Source organism: Argentina anserina, chromosome 3 (assembly GCF_933775445.1).
Source record: "Argentina anserina chromosome 3, drPotAnse1.1, whole genome shotgun sequence".
Lineage (NCBI taxonomy): Eukaryota > Viridiplantae > Streptophyta > Magnoliopsida > Rosales > Rosaceae > Argentina > Argentina anserina.
In genome coordinates, this window is record NC_065874.1 from 30029578 (window position 1) to 30050153 (window position 20576).

Genomic DNA, 20576 nt, shown 5'->3' on the forward strand with positions numbered 1-20576 from the left:
ATTCTATATAAAGTCTTTTCAACACTTCTCTTTTCCAATGTGGGACAAATACCTTTCCCTCATTCTAAGTGGCCATCTTTGAGTGACAATTTCTTATTCACCCACAAACCAAATTGCACAAACAAACATATGATCTAGTAGCCCTCATTATGGAGAACTCAAATCTATGTTCACCTTTGATTAATTATAAGTTTAACTTAATTTAATTAATCAATTAAAATTTGGTTTTAAATGGTTTTTCCAACCATTTTTTCCAACAGCTATGAAACAAACGTTTGGCGAATTTGATAGGGTATTGCTGTGAAGGCAATGAGAGATCGCTTGTGGCTGAGTTTATGCCTAATCAAACTCTCTAACCATCTATTTCATAGTAAGCTCACTTCCACTGTTAAAATTCTTTTACTATCTTCATGACTGGTATCATTATGCGCATGTATGATGTAAATGGTGTTAATTAACTTAAATGTGTTGATATTCTTTTTTGTTCTTGAAGTAACCAAGCTAGCTTGTAAATTTGTGCAGGGGGATCTCACCTCATGAAAGGGGCTATGAGGTTGCGAGTGGCTCTGCATCTGGCACAAGCTTTAGTGTATTGTAGCAGCAAAGGGCAACCATTGTACCATGAACTGAATGCTTCTAGAGTCCTGTTTGATCAGGTACATGGGGCCTTTTTTCTCTTTTGGATGTTAAGACTTCTTAGAGTCGCTGTAGCCTTGTGGGTAGTCTTGCGTTTGCGGTATATATGTTCCTCACAGTATTCAGTCTGAGACAGGATGGAAATCCCAGACTGTCCTGCTTTGCCCTAATGAAGAGAAGCAATAATCGCAAGAGCTACAGCTCCAACCTGGCTTATCTTCCAGAGTACACCAGGACAGGTATATTAATCCTTCCAAAACAAAACAGAATTCAGTTTCATCACATATACACAGTTTGTTGCGTCTTCCCGTAGTAGATTATGTTGAAACAATCTCTGTATAAAAAGAGACAATTCAAATGTAATCAGTTCGCAGTGGATGAGTTGTGGAGCAGGTTCATTAATTAAGATGCATTTTCATGTAAGTGATCACGGTCATGTGACTGATCCTGCTCTAGCTTAATTTTCCCTGTTGGGATGCATAACATGTTTGCCTAACTCAGTCATATTATGTCTTGCATGATGAGTTCTGAAAGCAAAAGTTAAATTGTATATATTTGATTTTGATCATCTTCCTAAGATAATTGGACCAAATGGCTTGATCTTCCATGTTCCTATGCACAGGTCTAACATTTCTCAAGGCAATAGTCATTCTGACAAAACATGTGTCCTTCTCTTTGATAGGAGGAGTGATACCAGAAAGTTTGATCTATTACTTTGGGACCTTATTGCTTGATTTGCTCAGTGGCATGCATACCCACCCAAGCCATGTAACTTTCCTTTTCCTTTATAGCTATCTAGTTCTTTCTTAATTTCAGCGTTTCATTATTAAAAAATTCCTATATATGCTTATACTTTGGATGTGATTATATTTCCATTCAAATCACCAGCTTCTTATATGAAGAACCTAGCTTATTACTTTTCCCCTTGCTATCTGTAAGGTGGTAGACCTCATACACGACAAAGGTTTCCGGATGCTGATGGAGTCATGCTTGGTGGATTTCTCAAAAGATGATGTAACTGAGCTGCTGCAGTTAGCCGCAAAATGCTTGCAGTTTGATCCTTGTAAGAGACCAAATCCCAAGTCTCTTGTGAATGTCCTCAGTCCTCTTCAGAAAGATACAGAGGTATGCCAACTTCATTTATTCTGTATATAACTATATATCATGCTTTAGTTTATGCTGCGGAATTTAAATTATTTTTCCTTACATATTGTAAATGTGATTTTGGTTATTGCTCTAAGTAGAACACCTTGAAGGATAAATATATCTGATGTAGAGGTTTTTGAAGCAGATTCCATCATTTGTCTTGATGGATATCCCACACCGAAATGTGGAACCCGGTCAATTGTCACCTCTGGGCGAGGCTTGCTTGAGATTGGATCTTACTGTAATACATAAATTGCTGGAGATTACCGGATACAAGGCTGATGTTGAAGCTGAAAAGGAAGTACGTTATCACTTACTCTCCATCCTAACACCACTATCTTCTGTATTATTGATCTATTGTGTATCCTACAGCCATTACAATGTTATGTCTCATTTTCTTCTGCATTGCATTGCCCTTACATTTAAGTTATTTTGCAGCCTTCCTTCGATTTGTGGACACATTCAATGAGGGAAGCATTAAATTTCAGGAGACAAGGAGATGCTGCATTTAGAGCTAAGGACTTTAGCTCAGCAATAGGTCTTTACACAAAGGTAAGGATCGCTTATTCAGCAACGCACTTTTCCCTTGTAGCTAGGTTCTGCCATCAAATGCACTGATGATCTAGTTCAAGTCATTACTGATATAATTTTGTCATAGCTGTCCTACAAATAGGAAAATATGGCTTCTCATAACTCACTCTCCTTTGAATTTACTAGCTTAACCAGCCAAATGACATGCATGTGATACAGAGTTTAAGTAGGAGTGAATATAGTTATTTTAGAGTTCTCCCTAGCTATGTTCTGTTTTGGTCGTCTTGCTTGCTTTTCATTTCAGTTCATTGACAGTGGTAGCTTGGAATCGAGAACGGTGTTTGTTAGACGTTGCTTGTGTTACTTGATGACTGATAGAGCGGAAGAAGCTCTTAAAGACAGTATGAATGCTCTAGTACTACACCATTTATGGCCCACTGCCTTCTATCTTCAAGCTGCTGCCCTAAATATCCTAGGGATGGATAACGATGCGGAGGAAATTCTGAAAGAAGGGGCATCATTGGAAGCCATGAAAAACCAAAGAGATCAAAGTTTATACCTCTAAATTACCCCTCTTATATCCTTCAAGAACTTTACTCTAGTTTAATATATGTATAGAACTTCCAAATAGTACTTGTTTTGTTTCTACCTGTATATTCATATCATGTATGGTACAATATGGGCCAGACTGAAGGATTTGTTGATCGGTGGAGACTCTCGGCCGGTCCTTACGGCGGGCTTGAAGGATTTGTTGAGTTTATGATATGGGTCATACTGCTTGTGCTTTTCGTTTAAAGTCCAATGGATTTGGGTCGTTTCCTATCGACATATTCTTTCGGCCTTGCACGACTTATGCCACCTGCAATCATATTTTGAAGCCGTTGTGGATTTTAAGGCTGTGTGGTTTTATTTTTCTGCATCTAGCAAAAGCTAGAGATGGTTCTCCTTTTTGTTTTCTTTCAATTTCACTATCATTGAGAGTACGCAAATTGATACCCTAGGCTCGATGTGTAATGTCCAATGTCGTTATGTTTAGACTTAAAGGAGTGACTATGCTTTAGTTTTTGCTTTAGTGTTTTTCCATTATTTCTTTTTGGAGTTTTCAGACTTTAGTTTGTTTAGTAAGCGTGTTTTTGCGCTTTTATTTGTTTTCTTAGTTATTAGCGCGTATGAGAAATTGTCTTTCATTTCTTGTATTTGACCTTTGTGTTCGTGAAAGGGTTTTGCCCAATGAAGTAATATTCATTCCCCTCAAAAAAAAATGTATGGTACAATATGATTCAGGCTTCTGAGTTTCTCACAAGTCCTCTAGTTCATACTTTCATAAGTATAGATTTGATGCATCAATATACCTACTAGCGTTTACTTATTGACTTATGCCAAGAATGATGGACACAAATGGGGTGGAAGTGTTAGATTTATTGATTAAGTTTGTAATGTATCAGTAGCTAATCAGCATGCTACTTCATAGGATTAAAAGATTGGAAGAGGAAGGCATAGACAAGTATGGGCGCGTACCTTCTGTTGCTGTATTTGATTTATTTTGACGGTGATAGTAGTTGGTATGTATATGATGACAATGTAACTTGTTAACCCCCTATTCATTTGGAAGAAACAGATCATTCAAACAATTCGATTTTTCGAGTACTATTTTTAAGTTATGAAACTGCAGCCAATTTTATTTGGTTAAGTTTTGAAGCATTGTAAAGGGCAGGTATTGTACTCAATCAGCCGGCTGTCAGAAGGTACTCCAAACTGTAAGACAAAGCCTTATTAGTGTGACCATAGTTGTCACCGAAGCTCCAACCACACAAAGCAACTAAGTTGACATCGTACGAATCTATGAAACTCACAAGAATATCGACCAAAACAAGAAAACATTGTAGGCATGTAAAACATCGGACTTCATTTCCACATTTCCCTATAAATTTTCTACATCGATCTTCCTCAGAAGACGTAAACAAGAGATAAAGAGAGAAGTTTACCTACATACCAAAGATGATGAAGGCAGAGGTTACTCTTTTGGACTGTTGGGTTAGCCCATTCTGCATGAGGGTGAAAATCGCTTTGGAAGAAAAGGGTGTTGCATATGAAAGCCAGGCTGAGGATTTGTTTGGAGGCAAGAGTGAACTTCTGCTTACATCAACCCCTCATGGCAAGGTGCCTGTGTTGCTCCACAATGAGAAACCTGTGTCCGAGTCCGCCATCATTGTTGCCTACATTGATGAAACTTGGACATCTTCCTCATTTCTACCACCCTGTGCCTACGGCCGAGCTCAGGCAAGGTTTTGGGCTGACTACATCGACAAAAAGGTTTGTGCCATTCACTCTCTCTCTCTGTAATGATGTGAATCGTCTTTAGCATATTAGAAAGTTCTAAAAGTGCATCAAAATGTAGACAATTGCCGAAGATGAAATTCTATTTTTGAGGTCATTAACGTGTAGTGCTTTTCGGGTAAGTGCCTAGCTAACAATGGTTAGATACCTAATGTTGTGCCTAACTTCAAGAAGTGACTTGTATACTTGAAGGTGTTTGATGCGGGCAAAGCCATCTTTTTGGGCAAAGGAGAAGAAGTAGAGGTCGCGAAGAAGGACTTCATTGAGGTTATAAAGACTCTAGAGAAGGCTTTGGGGGATAAGCATTTCTTTGGTGGTGATACTTTTGGTTTCGTCGACATCATAGGCATTGCTATGACGAGTTGGTTCCCCGCTTATGAGAAATATGGGTGCTTCAAGCTTGAAGAACACTGCCCCAAATTCTCAGCTTGGATCGAGAGGAGCTCGCAGAGAAAGAGTGTAGCCAAGGTCATTCCAGAGGCAGAGAAGGTCCTTGGATTTGTGGCCATGTTTAGGCAGATGATGGGAGTACAAGACTGATTGCACGACTTGTTCTTTCAACACTAGCCGGCTAGCACTATCAGTCACTGTCTTCTTTTCTCTTCCAGCACTTCATGTAAGGGTCTCAGGCCCTTTCTTTACGGAAATAAGTACAAGGATCAACAATCGTTTCTTGATAAAATTATCTTTTTCTCAAGGGGTACGTGTTCTGTGACTTTGTTCCTGGCCAAATGAATTACAGTATGGAACGATGACAATGCAATTTCTGGTCTATCTCAGTGCAACATTTCAAATATTAGTGTGACAAAACAGCTATAACTATAATTTTTCGGATTAAAGGCTTCAAAACTGGAATTTTTCGTTTCGTTATCTATGGTATGAATGCTTGGATATTTTTGCCTGCTTTTAATGTTCCGAAGATCAGATCTCAATAATTTTACCATACAAAGAGCTTGGCAGATGAACTAGTTCTCAGGTTCGAATAATGCATGTTAAAACACGGAATTACGTTATGATAAATACCTTGGCTTCTCTCACCAGAAAAAAAAATTGAAGGCAAGTTTTCTTTTCACCTAAGCAGTAATCGCAGCGGTAGACTTGATTCAGTTGAACCCTTGGAAGCCACTAAATGCAAGGGGCTATATGAGATAAATAAGAGTTGGTATCCTAAAAGCAATACAGCAAAGTATACATCAAGTTTGTTGTAAGATGAGCAGGTTTGAACCATTAACAAGCTAGAAATAAAAATTCTAGGTACTACTTTATTGCTGCCAAAAAAATAACAGCATCCAAACACTTTGAGGTGCAACATTAAAGTAAAAAAACAATGACAATTGTTTGAGGAAACAGTAGAGACTAATTTCCAATTCTATCATGGAACTGAACAGCAGTATACATCAAAAACTTCCCCAACAACAAAAGAGAGTAGCAAGAGATCGATTACAGTTCCACATACCCCAATCCAACAACAATTATCGAAAGAAGAGTGAGACTCCAGTAGACTAGGTCCAAATCTTACATAGGAGGTCTACCGGCACCAAGCAGCTGACCAACTAAATTAGTTACCTGCAAACATCAAAACTTTTCTTATTTACACATAAAATAAGCAAGCTTTGTGCAGCACCAAAAAGTGTGGTGTATGAAGTTAATATATGCGGAACTTTCTTTTGTAGCAGAATTCACAGTCAAAAGAAAGACTTATGTAAACAATAAAAAAACAAAAAGCAAGAATGTGTAGAGAGAAATTCCAATCAAAAGCATGAATGAAGAAATAAAATAATTGGAACTGCACATACAATTTGTTGTAACCTTACTCAATCTAAACCATAAAACTATATCTGTAAGACAACATTTTAATAGCTCACCTGCCAGTACTTTGAGACGCAGCGATCAATGCAACTGTTTTCACCCATATTTAGCTCAGACTCCTTGTACCTGGTTGTATAAGGCAATTTATTTATCAGTGTCGGTATAAAACATTTCAGGACTATCCACAAAATCAGTAGAAAAGAGCAAAGTGCACATACTTCTTTTCAACACACTTGTTGAAGCATGTGTGGGTAAGCCTGAAACAAAGCAAATAAGCAAACACATAAGCAAAACCTAGTTAACTGCAGGAACAACAACAAGTAGCGATTGAAAAAATTTCGTCAAATGAAGAATAGAAAAGGCAAGCGATTGGTACAACTATATGCTAGAACAGAAAAAAAGAGGACTCCCATCGCTTACAGACTGAACCGGTGATGCTAGAAGTGTAGGTACAGAAGGTATTATTCAAGCACATTGCGTGTTATAGAAATTATGGTACATGCTCATCATATAAATATAGGATTAAACGGAAACAAAACGAAACACATGTAGAAAGCCAAAATGAATAAAAGGTAGAAAATGTGCATAGCAAAGAAGCGCCCAAACTAATTGATCAAACTAATGGAGCTGAACAAACTGAATTTAACACTACCTTGCAAAGAAAGCATTACTATTTTGTGACATCAACCTAAACTACAACGCAGAAAACTTACTTGTTAAACAACTCAACCCTGTACTCCATCTCCTTCTCAGCCATACCGAAAATCTGCACAATCATTAAAAACAAACCTTCAAATCTAAAGAAGATGCTATGATTACTTACAAAGCACGAGCTCAGATGCAAAAATTTAATAGCAAAAGTTTATTAGTCCCTGAACCAATAGAAAAAAATGAACCATCTAATTGCCTACTAGCTATCAGGAAGTGAAAGTGCATTTCTTTCATTAAGATCAAACCCCACTCATCAGTGACAAATTACACAATATGATCAAAATTGACCGCAGCCAAACTCAGAGAAACACAGAATCCAAATACCCACTAAGAATTTCAATCACAAATTCCCAAATCTTGCCCGAAATCCAATCTTTGGGACACGAAAAAAATCCAATCTTTTCACACAGTGAACTCATGTGAACATTCAAAGATAAAGAAAACTAAAACGAAAGAAGAAAAGGGTATCTACCTGTTCCTTGTCAATACTCCCAGGAGCAATGTTAGCAGCCATTGGACCCTGAAACAAAGAACCCCAAATTAACTGACACAGAGTCCTTCAAAACAAACCCAAAATCGAATAGAATGGCAGAAAGGGTATCTGCAGGCTTACCAAGTGAGATGGAATAGCGAGTGTTGTGATTGGTATCTATGGATGTAATGGGGTTTAGATTTCTGATTTGCGCTTTGCAGCCGAAGTGTTGTAATTTGAGGTATACGGCTATACGCACGATTTAGGGTTTAAGAAGAGTATCTAGTGTGTATATGAGATAGACGGGAAAGCAAGTCACTGATTGTTTTGCTTTTTGGTACAACAACAATGACTAATTGCACAGAGACCTATATATTATGAATTATCTATCTTTTCTACTTTTTATTATTATTTATTATTGTCTTTTTTTTATTAATTAAAAAGATTTGGCATACGGAACCAAACACATGTTTTTAATACTACACTTGATTTATTAAATTAGGTATATAAGATATTTATTTAGATAGAGGGTGAGAAAGTAAATTTAAATTGTCCTCCTACAAACTCTTTCAAAAATTGTAAGATACAATACACATCGAACAACATTAAAATAAATTAATTTATAAACAGTAATACTGTGAGCACATCCTTCTACAGTTCTACGCGTGCAAGAAGGTTAGTTCTTCTTAATTTTAGTTGTTCGTCAGGCTTTTGCTTATGAAGTTGATGATAAAATGGACATGCCAAAGAGAATGATGTAGGGGTGGGCATAAAAAACGGAAATCTCGATTTCGTCCCGAAATTCATAGGGACGGGACGAGACAGATGTCTAAAAACGTTTGTCCCGTCCCGATCCCGTCCCGTTTTATAATAGTGGGATGGGACGTGGGATGAGTAATATCCCGCTTCGTCCCATCTCGTCCCACCTTTAATGAAAACTTAAAAATTCTTATATATTTGTATCAAAATGAAACTAATTTATGTTCGTAATAACTCTAAAATTATATCAACTCAAATAATAATGGTAAATTATAATATTTTAAATATAATATGCATTTTTTTGTTAAATTTTCATTATTGAATGTTATTTTGTTATGAAAAAGTAAAAATATAGGTTTTTATTTAACTTCATAGGAATGTGGGAATTGTCATGTCCCGTCCCGTCCCAACCGGGATTAATCCCAAGTGAGATGCATTCTTAAAAACCCTCGTCTCGTCCCATGCCCACCCCTTCAATGATGAGTAGCTTGAGGAATTAAATAGTTAGATACTTTTGATACACCTTTGTCATCTGTACATACGAGGTTAACATTATATGCACAAACTATTTGCGAGACAGCGAGACAATATTTCCCTGAGCTTATCGTCGGATGAATGAGGATCGAAAATTCGAGCTTATCCAAAATAGTGATATAACTTGTTTTTAGATAGTCAAGCAGAAGTGCAGAACCCTTACATTACAGATGACAACCTACAAATTTGGAACTGACCTTCAAGTCACGAATGTAGGGCCAAGTAGGAATGGGTACATGGGCAAAGTAGAAGTACAGGCACCAAGAGATATGGAGCAATAACTTGTACAGGAGAAGCCCTTTTCTATTCCTTAGTGGTGTTCATCATAGTACTTTGAAGTGGAACAGCCATGAAATTACAAAGGCAATGATCATGCAAGCAAGCAGGAAATTCATAATGCGGCGGCCATGCCACATGGTTCGGGTTTCCACCATGATCACAGATGCTGCTGGTGGCGATGAAGGGGATGTTGGAGCAGTGGCTCTATTTCCCTCGTTGATCTGCTCGCCAACTATATTGATTGCAACAACGCCACAGATCTCACAAATGCTGGAAAATAAACAGATTCATATTGTCAAACAAAGAAGCTAAAATATGTAGAATATGAATTCAATGGAGGCTGATAAGCAACTCGCAAGAATATGAACTCGATGGAGTCAGGTATGCAATGTAGAAAGTTTTATTCACGTAGCAAAACAAGACCAACTGAGATAAGAAAGCAAGTTCTAATAGAGTAGCAGTACTATTATTCTTGTGATCTTGTATAACTGGCATAGTCACAAGCAATAGTGTAAAGATGAAAATATTATAAAAAGTAAAAAACTATGAGTGATCCAACGTGAAGAAACTATCAATGTGCTGTGATCAACATGTCAGTCCATTAGCATCCTGGAAGGCCAAACTCATTAAGTGGAATGCCTTCTCTGCATTTCCATAACAGATATAATGCCTAATAAAGCACTTCTTAACCTTCTCCATTTTAAGGTTACCTTATGGTGTTTTCAAGTAATAAAAGCTTATTGAACTACATTTCCTGTTATCGGAATTTAGATATTGTCTCTTCATTCATCAATTCGACACATTACGAGTATCATTCTCTTGTTTGTCAGCACTCAGCAGTTCATGTCAAGCTGATATCTTCAGTTTTACCAAATAGTGCTGCCCTCTCTTCTGGAAGATGATACAATGAAAGTTTTAAGCGTATCAGCATCTTAAGTTAAAAGAAATTAAGGCAAAAGAGAACCTCCAGATCTCCATTATCATAAGCAAATTCAACTTGTGAACATCAATGCACTATGACATTCATTTCATAATAAGAAACATGGATAGACCAGTACAAGCAGAAGCTTTTAAACCCAGGCACCTAATGGAACTCCACTCCAGCAAGTATAGACAAGATAATAAGTATGCAATGGACCCCATACTCTCCAGTCTGCACTAAATCTAATCCCACATCACACGTGACTATGAAAAGTTGGAAAACTACTCATACTGATCCATATCTTTAGGGTTGGATGGATTTACAAATAGTGACCACAAGAATCTTCGTCTTCTACATATTATGCCTTCTATACCACATGTGTTCATCTCATTTGACTCGCTAGTAAGAATCAAAAGAACAAGAACAATGGTGACTATCACATTAACGGAAAGTCGGAAACTACTGGACTAGTATGCATTTGGATAAGATAAACTCAGAGAAGACTAACAAAGTTCTGATCTTTTATGGTATTATTATTTAAAACCAAAGAGTTCTTATAGTAAGATCATAATCTAGTGAGTAAATGCACAGTGCAGAGACAACTAAGAATTCAGCTAAACTAAGCTAAATATATACCTTAAGTTCATGATTCAACTCATTTAAGTAAAAATGCACCAAACACAGGCCAAATGGGTGTCTAGAATTAACAACAGAAACACCAAAAACCAAAAATTGAACTTCAAAGACAAGAACTTTACTCACGTATCACCCTTGATCTTGAACCAAGTCTCAGCACATTGCTTATGAGCAGCACCAAGATCACCTTTGCAAGAACAACCCAATTCCATTGGAAGCCCAGAAGGGTCCAACCCACCACCTTCAAAACCCAAGTGACAAATCCTGCAAACTCTCTCAACCTTACTCAACTGCACCACCAGCTGCTTCTTCAGCTCCAAAACCCCACTCTCCAAATCCACACCCTCCAAAGAACAACAATCCGACCCACATGAATCAAACGTGGACTCATCCGAAACTGACACGTCACTCGCCGAATGCCTGTTACTCTGCGCAGCTTCAACTACAGCCAACATCCTAATTGGTCAAAAAACCAGACAGACAATCTCAGAGGAGAAGAAGAAGTAGAAGAAGAATGAGAAGAAACGCATTTGGGGTTTTGAAGAGAATAATGTGGGTGGGGTTAAGAGGTAGGTGGCATTTGATTTCTGGTGTTTTAATGTAAAAATCAATGTCTGCGTCTATAAGTGTCGATCTCAAAACATCGATCACTGTCTTTGTGTGTGGTTATGTGTGTCAGTTTTCGAGCAATGTTGTTGTTGAAAGCAGAGAGATGAAAGAAACTAAGAAAAGAAGAGGGGGACTAGTTAGCAGAAGAAAAGAGATGAGAGGTTGGCCAGGATCAAAGGCGAATAATGAGGAGGCTGGTAGGGTAGAGCTCAGGCCTCAGAGTATTAAAGGATGATACAATAAGAGACTTGTAAGCGTCTTTAATGGCTTCCAGTTGTGGGCACAGTGATAGAGACTCCTAGGAAAGAAAGACCTTTGTGTTACTTTCCAAAACTTCCACTTATCAATTGGTTACTGATTTTGATTCCTAAAAAAAATAGAATTGGTTACTGATTTTGTAGCACTTCCCTACTCTTTAAGCTACATATATTTTTCTAGAGCCGGAAGTTAATCCATCCGCACATGTAAAACGTTTTAATTAACCGTTATATTTTGAAGTTAATCCATCGACGCATATGAAATGCTAAGCATTACAAGCTAGCAACAAAGTGTCCGACCACTTTGATAGCTTCAGTGTTCAATTTGGGAGTCATCTCACCCTTACAAGAACAATTTTAAAATCACTAATTTCGTGAACTTCAAATATAGTGAGAAGGAATTTCTCTAGGCCTTATTGAAATAGTTATAAAAATCTGAGTTCAGTTTCATTTTTTTAATGTGGTCACAAAATTCACATAATTGACATAAACAACTATAGAGAAGGAAGCAGGCAACAACTCCTTAGTGTGAGCCTAGGGTACAACATTTTATAAGCTATAAACATACATGCTCTCTTTGAATCAATTATACAAACAAGATAATGATATATCTTAAGTTCTTCAATTAGCAAAAATACACCAGCATAAAACAAGAACCAGAGGAAAAACCTTGAATGCTTCGGCTATTTGACATGATAGAAGTCATTGAACTGGATGTTTAGCATTTGGAACAAGAACCTCTTTCTTTTCTTCTTTGTTTCAGAATTTAGCATTATTGGCTTATTACAGTTGATAATACTCTTCGACAGTAGTTGAGTTCGACTCGTAATCACAAGAACAATGAGTACCATCTTCCTAGTATTGATTGTTTCTTTCAATGCTTTTATAGGCGTTAGATAATCTTGGCATCAATGCCACAAGGGTCGGTCTGCTTTCAAGTTTGATAGGTAAACAGGGACCAAACAAATCTGCAGAGATTTTAATGGGAACCTATCGAGTATTGAAGTGTCCATTGAAATGAAGCACATCAAAGTAGGAAATGACCTAAACAGTTTATACCCGCAGCTGAAACATTATCTATCACCAATAATAGACTTCGATTATGAGGGGATATGAATCTTCTAGAGTTCTAGGAGTATATTTTTTCACAAACTCATTTCATTTGGAAATATGTCATAACAAGCAACACGTATAACACGATTAGGGATAGCCCATGAAGAGGAGTATATTTCTTCACAAACTCATTTCATTTGGAAATATATCATAACAAGCAACACACTTAAACACGATTAGGGATAGCCCATGAAGAGTTTAATATGAAAAGCATGACACAATCAGTATTGATGATTCAGAAGTATGAACCTGTGCTTAGGAAGATGAAAATGACAGTATCTGAACTTTTAATACAAAAGGCTTACTACAAGTTACTGTCAACCACGGGCAGCCACCCAGGATTACAAATTACTCAGAGTTACAGTCCTGCATAGGCAACCACCTTTGATAGAATCATCCATATATGCATATCTGGAGTCCTAAAAGGACGCTCCTAATTGTGGTAGAAGGAAAGCAACACAATTCTAAATGATTGCAGCAAAGAACTGAAATTCTGGTACTGTTAAATCACACCCATCATTCGACATCAGCAACAACACTATCAGAAATTGAAACTTACCAAACCGATTAATATGGTTTCCATGTCATATTGATGTTGAGAGGCAGATGCAAGTTAACAGAACAAGAGACACACGCAGACAATGCAACAACTGAACAAAGGATCAAATAGAATTGAGTTGCAACACATACAAGAGACTGCAAGCCACTGTTAGTCTGTTACATGACACATCACACAATACCATTATGTTCTTACTTGAACATAAAATCAATACAATACAGTCTTCAAATGATAATCAGACGATCCTAGTCAAATATATACATACCATAAGATTGATCTTCGAAACTTTAAAGCCGCTACTGTTGTTTTGACAAAACAACCACTTCTAAAATGCAAGTGGAAGATTCAAATACTATGCAGGATATGACTGGTAAGCGCAGAAACAAACTCAGTCGCAATCTTTCTTTTGATCAAACATTCCATTTGAATTGCTGGAAAACCAAAAATTGATAAATTTATTCTAACTTTAACACACAAGGATGTTACAGTGGCTTATCAAATCTATTAGAACTGATTTTATTAGAGTAAGTATCATATCTGGGCAAAAATATTGGAGTACAACTAAGAGATTCAAAATAACATCAGACAATTACAAATCAGGCAACACAATCCCTAAAAAGGAGGAAATGCATCAAGCTGGTTGAACTTCAGGTGTTGCTGGAGCAGTTTCTGTTGGTTTAGTCATACATGGAACACTCTCGGTTGAGTTAGATAAGCTTGGAATGTACCTCCAACAACGCTTGTGGACTCCACTTATTTTCTTGGGGGCATCTGCAGCTGGCAAGCCTGCAAAAAATATTCGACTATATTAACTTCATAGCGAAGCCTAACCCAGAAAAACACAATAGAACATTATTTGAGCAGTTCTGAGATGTCACAACTACATGTCTACACAGAGGTTTTAAAAATAGCCATTACTAGACAAATAACAGAGAAATCAAAGATCACTGTATATATGCAGTACATATATATTGAAGCGCTTGGGGAGGTAAAGAGAGTGTCAATATCACCAGGGACACAGCCATTTCAAATTAACCTGACCTAAACTCTCCCTTAATAAAGGCTTGAAGAAAAAAAATATATATGTTTTCTTTAACTAGCTTGATGAGAAGAGAAGGTTTGAAGAAAAAAAAGGTATGTTTTCTTCAACTAGCTTGAAGAGACGAGAATAAATCCTTCCATTTTCAACTTACTGATCCGTGTGGCATAGAGTGGCTAATTTAATCGATAAACAAACAAAACACATTGATTTTAAAGTCTGTCTTGGCAATTATTTTTAAAGGGGTTGGGGTGTAGGGTTAATTAATCTAAATCTTATAGAAGAAAGAAAAAAGCCAAAGCCATCTGTCTTCAATCCTCCATCACCTATAATACGACCTTTTCAATTACAAAATTTTTGCCTATGAATCTATAAGTCTATAACTAAAGCTAGATTAAACGCACACAAATCACAGTTTCCTATGAAAGTTTTTTTTTTTAACCAGGAAGATTGCTAATGCAAGTATTTTTGTAACCAGTGTCCTAGATAATTCGTTCGACCAAAATCTAAAGGCACCAATTCCCCACCATTCAGGGCACTTCCAAATCAACATAAATGACTCAACCAATAAGAGATATCACAAACGAATACTAGCAACCAATTACACAAACTGTACATACAGAATCAAAAGGACACCAACAACCCATCAAAACAAACACTAACAGGGAGTAAGCCTGATCGAGTAGACCCTGTACTTGGACGAACAAAACCAACCAACCAGCAGACAATTCTTCACTCTAGAAATTTCCAAATGAACACTATCCAATAATGCAACAAAGCAAAGTCTCCGAAACCGAGCCCTGAAAATGCAAATACTCACCTTCTTTATGAACCATTCCCCATGCCTTTCCATGTCTCCCATCCTGTCAAAAATTGAAAACCCATCATAAACCCTGAACCCTTAAACAATCCAAATGAGGCAAACGAAACTCACATTTACAGACATAGCACTCAAATTCAAAACCCAAAACATTCAAAACAATCACAGAAACCCAATGATTTCTTCAAACCTTGTAGAGATTGATCTTGGTGATCTGATACGAAACGCCGACCCAGTGGCTCTTGGCCATGTGGTACCCAAGTCCCCAGTTCGGCAGATACTGCGCCACCTCGAACAGGTTCTTCTTCTTTCTCTTCTTCGGTTTCGTGGCCGCCGCCGCCGCCGGTGTAGCAGCAGCTGCCGCTGCGGCGGCGTCAGTAGGGTTTGGGGTTGCGGCGCTGAAGCTTCTGACGAAGCTCGACGTGAGCCTCAATAAGCCCCGATCGGCTGTTGCTCTGTGAGCGAGACTGGTCGCCATTTTCGAGTTGGGCTCCCCAGGGTGAGGCCCTGTGAGTGATACGGCTCCGATTTGGTGGTGAGCTTTTTTGAGCTTGGAGGAGGCCAAAATGGGTTTAAGGGGGTTTTGTATTATTTCAGAATGGCCCCCTGGGTTTTGTTTAATTGGTTTTTGCCTCCAATGATATTATTTTTGTGCAGAAGTATCCGTCTTTTAAGATATTTGCACTGCATTTGGGATAGTAAGAGTGTTTTGTGTTTTGAAAGTGTAATGATTTCCTTTCACTATCAACATTCTCAAACCTGATGTAGTGAAATACTAGAAAAGATCTTTATGAACAGGGGAGGATGAAAGGGGAGTGAAATAGATGAAACCATAAGCTTAGCGGCGGATGGATTTATTCCCAACTTCCCGAAAGCGAAATTGACCCTATGTACATTGGACAAACAGTAAGCTAAAACATTTATGTTAAAATTTTCAATAGGAAGTAAAATTGAAGTTGTGTGTTTTGTACATCTTCACTATTACAACGTGAGACGTTGTTTGAGAGAAAAAAGATATCCATTTTGTCGTCGAAAAAGGTAGATGAGGCTCATGGGGCGAAAAAATAAACCTAGAGGCTAAAAGGCAAGCCCAATTACAAGAAGGCAAACAATAGTTGGGGTAAACATACTTTGGGGGTAAGGGTCTTTGGGATTGCAATTTCAAATTTTTCAATTAAAGTTTAGAACAAAAAAGTAGGGTTTACCAAGTAAGAGCTCGTGTACGAGTTCCTAACCCAATGTAAGATCTAATCTAGAAACTGGTGTGATTGCTGTTATTTGAGGTAGGTTAATTGAAGATTCGAATATTATAAGCAGAAACATGCACTTCAACAAGCAAACGCAGTAGATTAGTGATTAGACAATAAGATTTAGAAGCCCATAGTAGACTTCATTTCATTAGCAGCTACCCGTAGTAATGGTAGAATACAAGCAAGCACGTTAAAACAGATACAGAATGAGGGGAGAAAATAATTCAAATCAAGGAGCAGAGATATCGTAGAAATGGTAAGCAAGTACAATAACAGAAACAAAATGAGAGTAGCAAATGATTTAAATCAAAGAGCAGAGAGAAGAGGATGATTGTAAAATCGCGCACAATTCATAATATACTTCTCCATATAAGAGCAAACCAATAAAGATAATATCAACGCTACTAGATAAGCAAATCCCAATACCACAATGTCGAAATAAGCAAGTTACAGCAAAAGCAGCAACTGGAAGTTGATGTCCAAAGTTGTCCTCAACTCAACCAGCGTTCAATCGCATACTAAACAAAAGATTACTGCTAGAAGTTTGGTATTAAAAGACGCGGGGCATTAATAGAATTACATCTCCTCCTCATACTCTCCCTGTTCATCTTCATATTCGTCCTCATCAGCGGTGGCATCCTGGTACTGCTGATACTCTGACACCAGATCATTCATGTTGCTCTCGGCCTCAGTGAATTCCATCTCGTCCATGCCTTCACCAGTGTACCAATGCAAGAAAGCCTTCCTCCTGAACATAGCAGTGAACTGCTCACTCACCCTCCTGAACATCTCTTGAATGGATGTGGAGTTCCCAATGAAAGTTGAAGCCATCTTGAGACCAGTTGGTGGGATGTCACAGACTGTTGACTTGACGTTGTTGGGGATCCACTCAACAAAGTATGAAGAGTTCTTGTTCTGAACATTCATCATCTGGTCATCCACTTCCTTGGTGCTCATCTTACCACGGAACATGGCAGACGCTGTGAGGTACCTTCCATGTCGGGGATCAGCAGCACACATCATGTTCTTGGAATCCCACATTTGCTGGGTGAGTTCTGGAACAGTCAAAGCTCTGTACTGCTGAGACCCTCTTGAGGTCAGGGGAGCAAAACCAACCATGAAAAAGTGAAGACGAGGGAAGGGAATGAGGTTAACGGCAAGCTTGCGCAAATCAGAGTTGAGCTGTCCAGGGAACCTTAGGCAGCATGTAACTCCAGACATGGTTGCAGAGATCAAGTGATTCAAATCACCAACTGTATACGACAACATAAAGAATTGCTGTCAGATTAAAAATTCCCTTCGGATATCAACCCTGCTATTATCACACACATCACTCACAACTATTCATCTATTCACGCTTCCAGAAAACAAGAACAAACCATTTATTAAATTCAAACTTGAAAAGAACAACTAGGACCACATGATTAACAAGCCTTTTATTACAAAGTAAGAACAAAAGACCGCATCTCACCACAGGACCACATGAACGCAACATTTCAACATTAGAAAGAGAGTACATGACTATTATGTCAAACAAGGACGCATAAACTTCTAGTACTAGAATACACTCACCTCAGAAATTAATCCTTCATGCAACTATAAGAAAAGACATGTGCAAAATCATTGATACATGCAACACGATTGGAACCAAATTCAATCAAGCATATAACCACACTTAAGCACAGATTGACCAAACACTTCCATAGCTGCTGCAGATTCACAGTTGCTCACAAATAGTTCCACAGAAATGAACCACAACAAGTGAAAAATGAGAATAATCTTACAGCTGGGGGTGGTGAGTTTAAGCGTGCGGAAGCAGATATCATAGAGAGCCTCGTTGTCAAGCACCATGCACTCATCTGCGTTCTCCACAAGCTGATGCACCGACAAAGTAGCATTGTAAGGCTCCACGACAGTGTCTGAGACCTTGGGGGATGGGAACACAGAGAAAGTCATCATCATCCGATCCGGGTACTCCTCCCTAATCTTGGAAATCAAAAGTGTTCCCATTCCAGATCCAGTACCACCTCCCAAAGAATGGCACACCTGAAACCCTGCACCATGTCACCAAAAAAAACACTTCAATCGCCAGATCGACAACACATACCACTTCATTTCCACTTCAAATCCATCAAATGAACAACGGCTAATCACCGCAACACTTCAAATCTCCAGATCCCCAAATTTTTACTCCATTTCAACTTAAACATATAATTTCACTTCATTTCTACTTCATTGTGATAAAAATGAACTACAATCGACCACGAAAACACTTTAATCAACAGATCTGAAAAGTTTCACCGCATTTTGATTACTCCACTACTTCATTTCACTGAAATTAGGGTTTCTTTTAGTCTATATGCACCGAAAGTCATTAATATAACAAATCCAACTCGATTTACAAGTGAGCTATGAATTATTAGGGTTAGGCTAAGCAAGATTCATACCTTGCAAGCAGTCACAGTTCTCGGCCTCCTTCCTCACCACATCGAGAACCGAGTCGATCAACTCAGCCCCCTCGGTGTAGTGACCTTTGGCCCAGTTGTTTCCAGCGCCAGACTGACCAAACACGAAGTTGTCAGGGCGGAAGATCTGGCCGTAGAGTCCAGATCTGACGCTGTCCATGGTCCCAGGCTCCAGATCCATGAGCACGGCGCGTGGAACGTACCTCCCGCCGCTGGCCTCGTTGTAGTAGACATTCACCCTCTCAAGCTGAAGTTCGGAGTCGCCGGTGTACCTTCCGGTGGGGTCGATGCCGTGCTCGGCGCAGACGACCTCCCAGAACTTGGCTCCTATCTGGTTGCCGCATTGGCCTCCCTGAATGTGAAGAATCTCACGCATTTTGGGTTTTTTGGATCGGAGAAAAAAACCTAGGAGGGAGAGAGAGAGAGAGAGAATAGGGGCGGAAATTGGGTGACTCTTGAGTAGGGCCGTATGGAGAGGAAGAGGGGGTTTATATAGGAGGGGACTCAGCTGTAACCCTATAACGGCTCCATTTGAATCTTCCCCAATAATAGAGTTTTTGTTTTTTTTGTTTTCTAATTTGAAATGACCCCTGGAAAATCGACGGTCGGATGAGGGACACGTGGGATGATGGGGGAGGGGATTTTGAATTTTGGAGAATTGACGGAGACAGCTGGACTCAAATTTGATGCACCGGTGGACCGGATTGGGGATGGGGTGAGAAAGACGGAAATGCCCACGCCGATCTGGTTTTTTCGCGGAAATTGAAAGGCTGTACTGGCCTCGTGCCCCGTGGGGAGAAGCGTGACTTGTGATCTGGTACAGCGCAGCAGGACAGGGGTTCTTGCGTACAGGTCGCATTCTGTAAAAGATTCTTTAAACCCCAACTTGTAAATACTAATTTTCAACAAAAGAAAACCTGTAAAAAAAAACTAATTTACAGCCTTGTCATGGTAAAATGTAAGTCATTTGATGTTGATCCGGGTAAGAATTAGACTACATTCGCTCGATTTGTCAGATTAGAAAGAATCGTAACGTTCAGGTCCACTGAGTAATATTCACCATTAGATTTATACTTAATTGATAAGAAACAAGTCCACCGAATTGTCAAATTTAGACTATTTATTTTAGACGTAGAGTCGGAATATATCATAACGTTCATACATAATGTCATTCAACTGGTCAATAACTGACAAAATATAGTTTCATGCTCAATTACTTTAAATTTATAATAAATATTCTAATCGTCGGATTTACATATACTTACTACAAGAATTGCACACTTACGATACAAGCACCACTGTTTTTTAAAGATGGTAAGATATATCCATATGAACAATACAAATATCAGTCACTCAATTATTGTTTGTTCGTATCTTAGTTAGGAGATTAAGCATAAATAATAATAAAAACACAATAGGGCATTTGGTTGAGGGGATTTGTCAATACCATTACTCCTCAACCAGAAATAGATCCTCTCACTACAAATCGGCTCCACAATAATATCTAACATAAGATACGATAGTGCGTCTCCAATTGTTTCGCTTCAATCCCACGCCGGCAAGTGCACGTTCTATTTGTTAAATAAGTAGGGACTTATTATTAATTCATTTAAGCAAGTCACTCTCAGTCTTTCACTACAAATCTCCTGTGATACCGAGCTCTAGTGTGTACTAGCGACTCAGTGAGCGAGT

General features: G+C 38.5%; 7 protein-coding genes across 7 annotated transcripts; 3 read left to right on the forward strand and 4 right to left on the reverse strand.

The window, feature by feature from the left end:
• Positions 1-269: 269 nt before the first annotated feature.
• On the forward strand, positions 270-1536 carry LOC126787452 (serine/threonine-protein kinase BSK5-like; the record flags this gene model as incomplete). The annotated part of the gene is given in 5 exon segments (XM_050513336.1): positions 270-387; positions 523-656; positions 773-875; positions 1319-1404; positions 1525-1536. Coding segments are annotated over 5 exon segments (453 nt in total), but the record flags the coding sequence as incomplete, so codon positions are not given.
• A 26-nt stretch (positions 1537-1562) lies between these two features.
• Positions 1563-2926, forward strand: LOC126786557 (serine/threonine-protein kinase BSK5-like). The gene is made up of 4 exons (XM_050512407.1): positions 1563-1761; positions 1928-2083; positions 2221-2334; positions 2618-2926. The coding sequence occupies exons 1-4, from the start codon at positions 1609-1611 to the stop codon at positions 2876-2878; spliced, it is 684 nt and encodes a 227-aa protein (XP_050368364.1). The 5' UTR covers positions 1563-1608; the 3' UTR covers positions 2879-2926.
• Positions 2927-4294: 1368 nt separating this feature from the next.
• Positions 4295-5509, forward strand: LOC126788345 (probable glutathione S-transferase parC). Its single transcript, XM_050514320.1, has 2 exons — positions 4295-4626; positions 4843-5509. Exons 1-2 carry the CDS (start codon positions 4312-4314, stop codon positions 5188-5190), a joined length of 663 nt encoding a protein of 220 aa, XP_050370277.1. The 5' UTR covers positions 4295-4311; the 3' UTR covers positions 5191-5509.
• Positions 5510-5942: 433 nt separating this feature from the next.
• On the reverse strand, positions 5943-7894 carry LOC126788063 (mitochondrial import inner membrane translocase subunit TIM10). Its single transcript, XM_050514021.1, has 6 exons — positions 7784-7894; positions 7643-7690; positions 7173-7225; positions 6678-6716; positions 6516-6585; positions 5943-6216 (listed from the first exon to the last, which is right to left on the reverse strand). Exons 2-6 carry the CDS (start codon positions 7682-7684, stop codon positions 6166-6168), a joined length of 255 nt encoding a protein of 84 aa, XP_050369978.1. The 5' UTR covers positions 7685-7690; positions 7784-7894; the 3' UTR covers positions 5943-6165.
• Positions 7895-9182: 1288 nt separating this feature from the next.
• LOC126788407 (uncharacterized) lies at positions 9183-11570 on the reverse strand. Its single transcript, XM_050514397.1, has 2 exons — positions 10899-11570; positions 9183-9484 (listed from the first exon to the last, which is right to left on the reverse strand). Exons 1-2 carry the CDS (start codon positions 11225-11227, stop codon positions 9259-9261), a joined length of 555 nt encoding a protein of 184 aa, XP_050370354.1. The 5' UTR covers positions 11228-11570; the 3' UTR covers positions 9183-9258.
• Positions 11571-13802: 2232 nt separating this feature from the next.
• LOC126788261 (uncharacterized) lies at positions 13803-15709 on the reverse strand. The gene is made up of 3 exons (XM_050514232.1): positions 15360-15709; positions 15170-15212; positions 13803-14096 (listed from the first exon to the last, which is right to left on the reverse strand). Exons 1-3 carry the CDS (start codon positions 15645-15647, stop codon positions 13942-13944), a joined length of 486 nt encoding a protein of 161 aa, XP_050370189.1. The 5' UTR covers positions 15648-15709; the 3' UTR covers positions 13803-13941.
• Positions 15710-16802: 1093 nt separating this feature from the next.
• LOC126789105 (tubulin beta chain) lies at positions 16803-19319 on the reverse strand. Its single transcript, XM_050515173.1, has 3 exons — positions 18867-19319; positions 18204-18473; positions 16803-17672 (listed from the first exon to the last, which is right to left on the reverse strand). The coding sequence occupies exons 1-3, from the start codon at positions 19258-19260 to the stop codon at positions 16996-16998; spliced, it is 1341 nt and encodes a 446-aa protein (XP_050371130.1). The 5' UTR covers positions 19261-19319; the 3' UTR covers positions 16803-16995.
• Positions 19320-20576: the final 1257 nt, after the last annotated feature.

Excerpts from the sequence above, each read along its gene's own strand:
- LOC126788407 (XM_050514397.1), bottom strand. The coding sequence starts at position 11,227 with ATGTTGGCTGTAGTTGAAGCTGCGCAGAGTAACAGGCATTCGGCGAGT. Across the intron at positions 9,485-10,898 it reads TTCAAGATCAAGGGTGATAC|CATTTGTGAGATCTGTGGCG; the intron begins GTGAGTAAAGTT and ends TTTATTTTCCAG.
- LOC126788345 (XM_050514320.1), top strand. The coding sequence starts at position 4,312 with ATGATGAAGGCAGAGGTTACTCTTTTGGACTGTTGGGTTAGCCCATTC. Across the intron at positions 4,627-4,842 it reads CTGACTACATCGACAAAAAG|GTGTTTGATGCGGGCAAAGC; the intron begins GTTTGTGCCATT and ends GTATACTTGAAG.
- LOC126786557 (XM_050512407.1), top strand. The coding sequence starts at position 1,609 with ATGCTGATGGAGTCATGCTTGGTGGATTTCTCAAAAGATGATGTAACT. Across the intron at positions 2,084-2,220 it reads ATGTTGAAGCTGAAAAGGAA|CCTTCCTTCGATTTGTGGAC; the intron begins GTACGTTATCAC and ends GTTATTTTGCAG. Across the intron at positions 2,335-2,617 it reads CAATAGGTCTTTACACAAAG|TTCATTGACAGTGGTAGCTT; the intron begins GTAAGGATCGCT and ends TTTTCATTTCAG.
- LOC126788063 (XM_050514021.1), bottom strand. The coding sequence starts at position 7,684 with ATGGCTGCTAACATTGCTCCTGGGAGTATTGACAAGGAACAG. Across the intron at positions 6,586-6,677 it reads AACAAGTGTGTTGAAAAGAA|GTACAAGGAGTCTGAGCTAA; the intron begins GTATGTGCACTT and ends TTATACAACCAG. Across the intron at positions 6,217-6,515 it reads GCGTCTCAAAGTACTGGCAG|GTAACTAATTTAGTTGGTCA; the intron begins GTGAGCTATTAA and ends TGATGTTTGCAG.
- LOC126788261 (XM_050514232.1), bottom strand. The coding sequence starts at position 15,647 with ATGGCGACCAGTCTCGCTCACAGAGCAACAGCCGATCGGGGCTTATTG. Across the intron at positions 15,213-15,359 it reads CCAAGATCAATCTCTACAAG|GATGGGAGACATGGAAAGGC; the intron begins GTTTGAAGAAAT and ends AATTTTTGACAG. Across the intron at positions 14,097-15,169 it reads GGGAATGGTTCATAAAGAAG|GCTTGCCAGCTGCAGATGCC; the intron begins GTGAGTATTTGC and ends TATTTTTTGCAG.
- LOC126789105 (XM_050515173.1), bottom strand. The coding sequence starts at position 19,260 with ATGCGTGAGATTCTTCACATTCAGGGAGGCCAATGCGGCAACCAGATA. Across the intron at positions 18,474-18,866 it reads GAACTGTGACTGCTTGCAAG|GGTTTCAGGTGTGCCATTCT; the intron begins GTATGAATCTTG and ends GACATGGTGCAG. Across the intron at positions 17,673-18,203 it reads TAAACTCACCACCCCCAGCT|TTGGTGATTTGAATCACTTG; the intron begins GTAAGATTATTC and ends TGTCGTATACAG.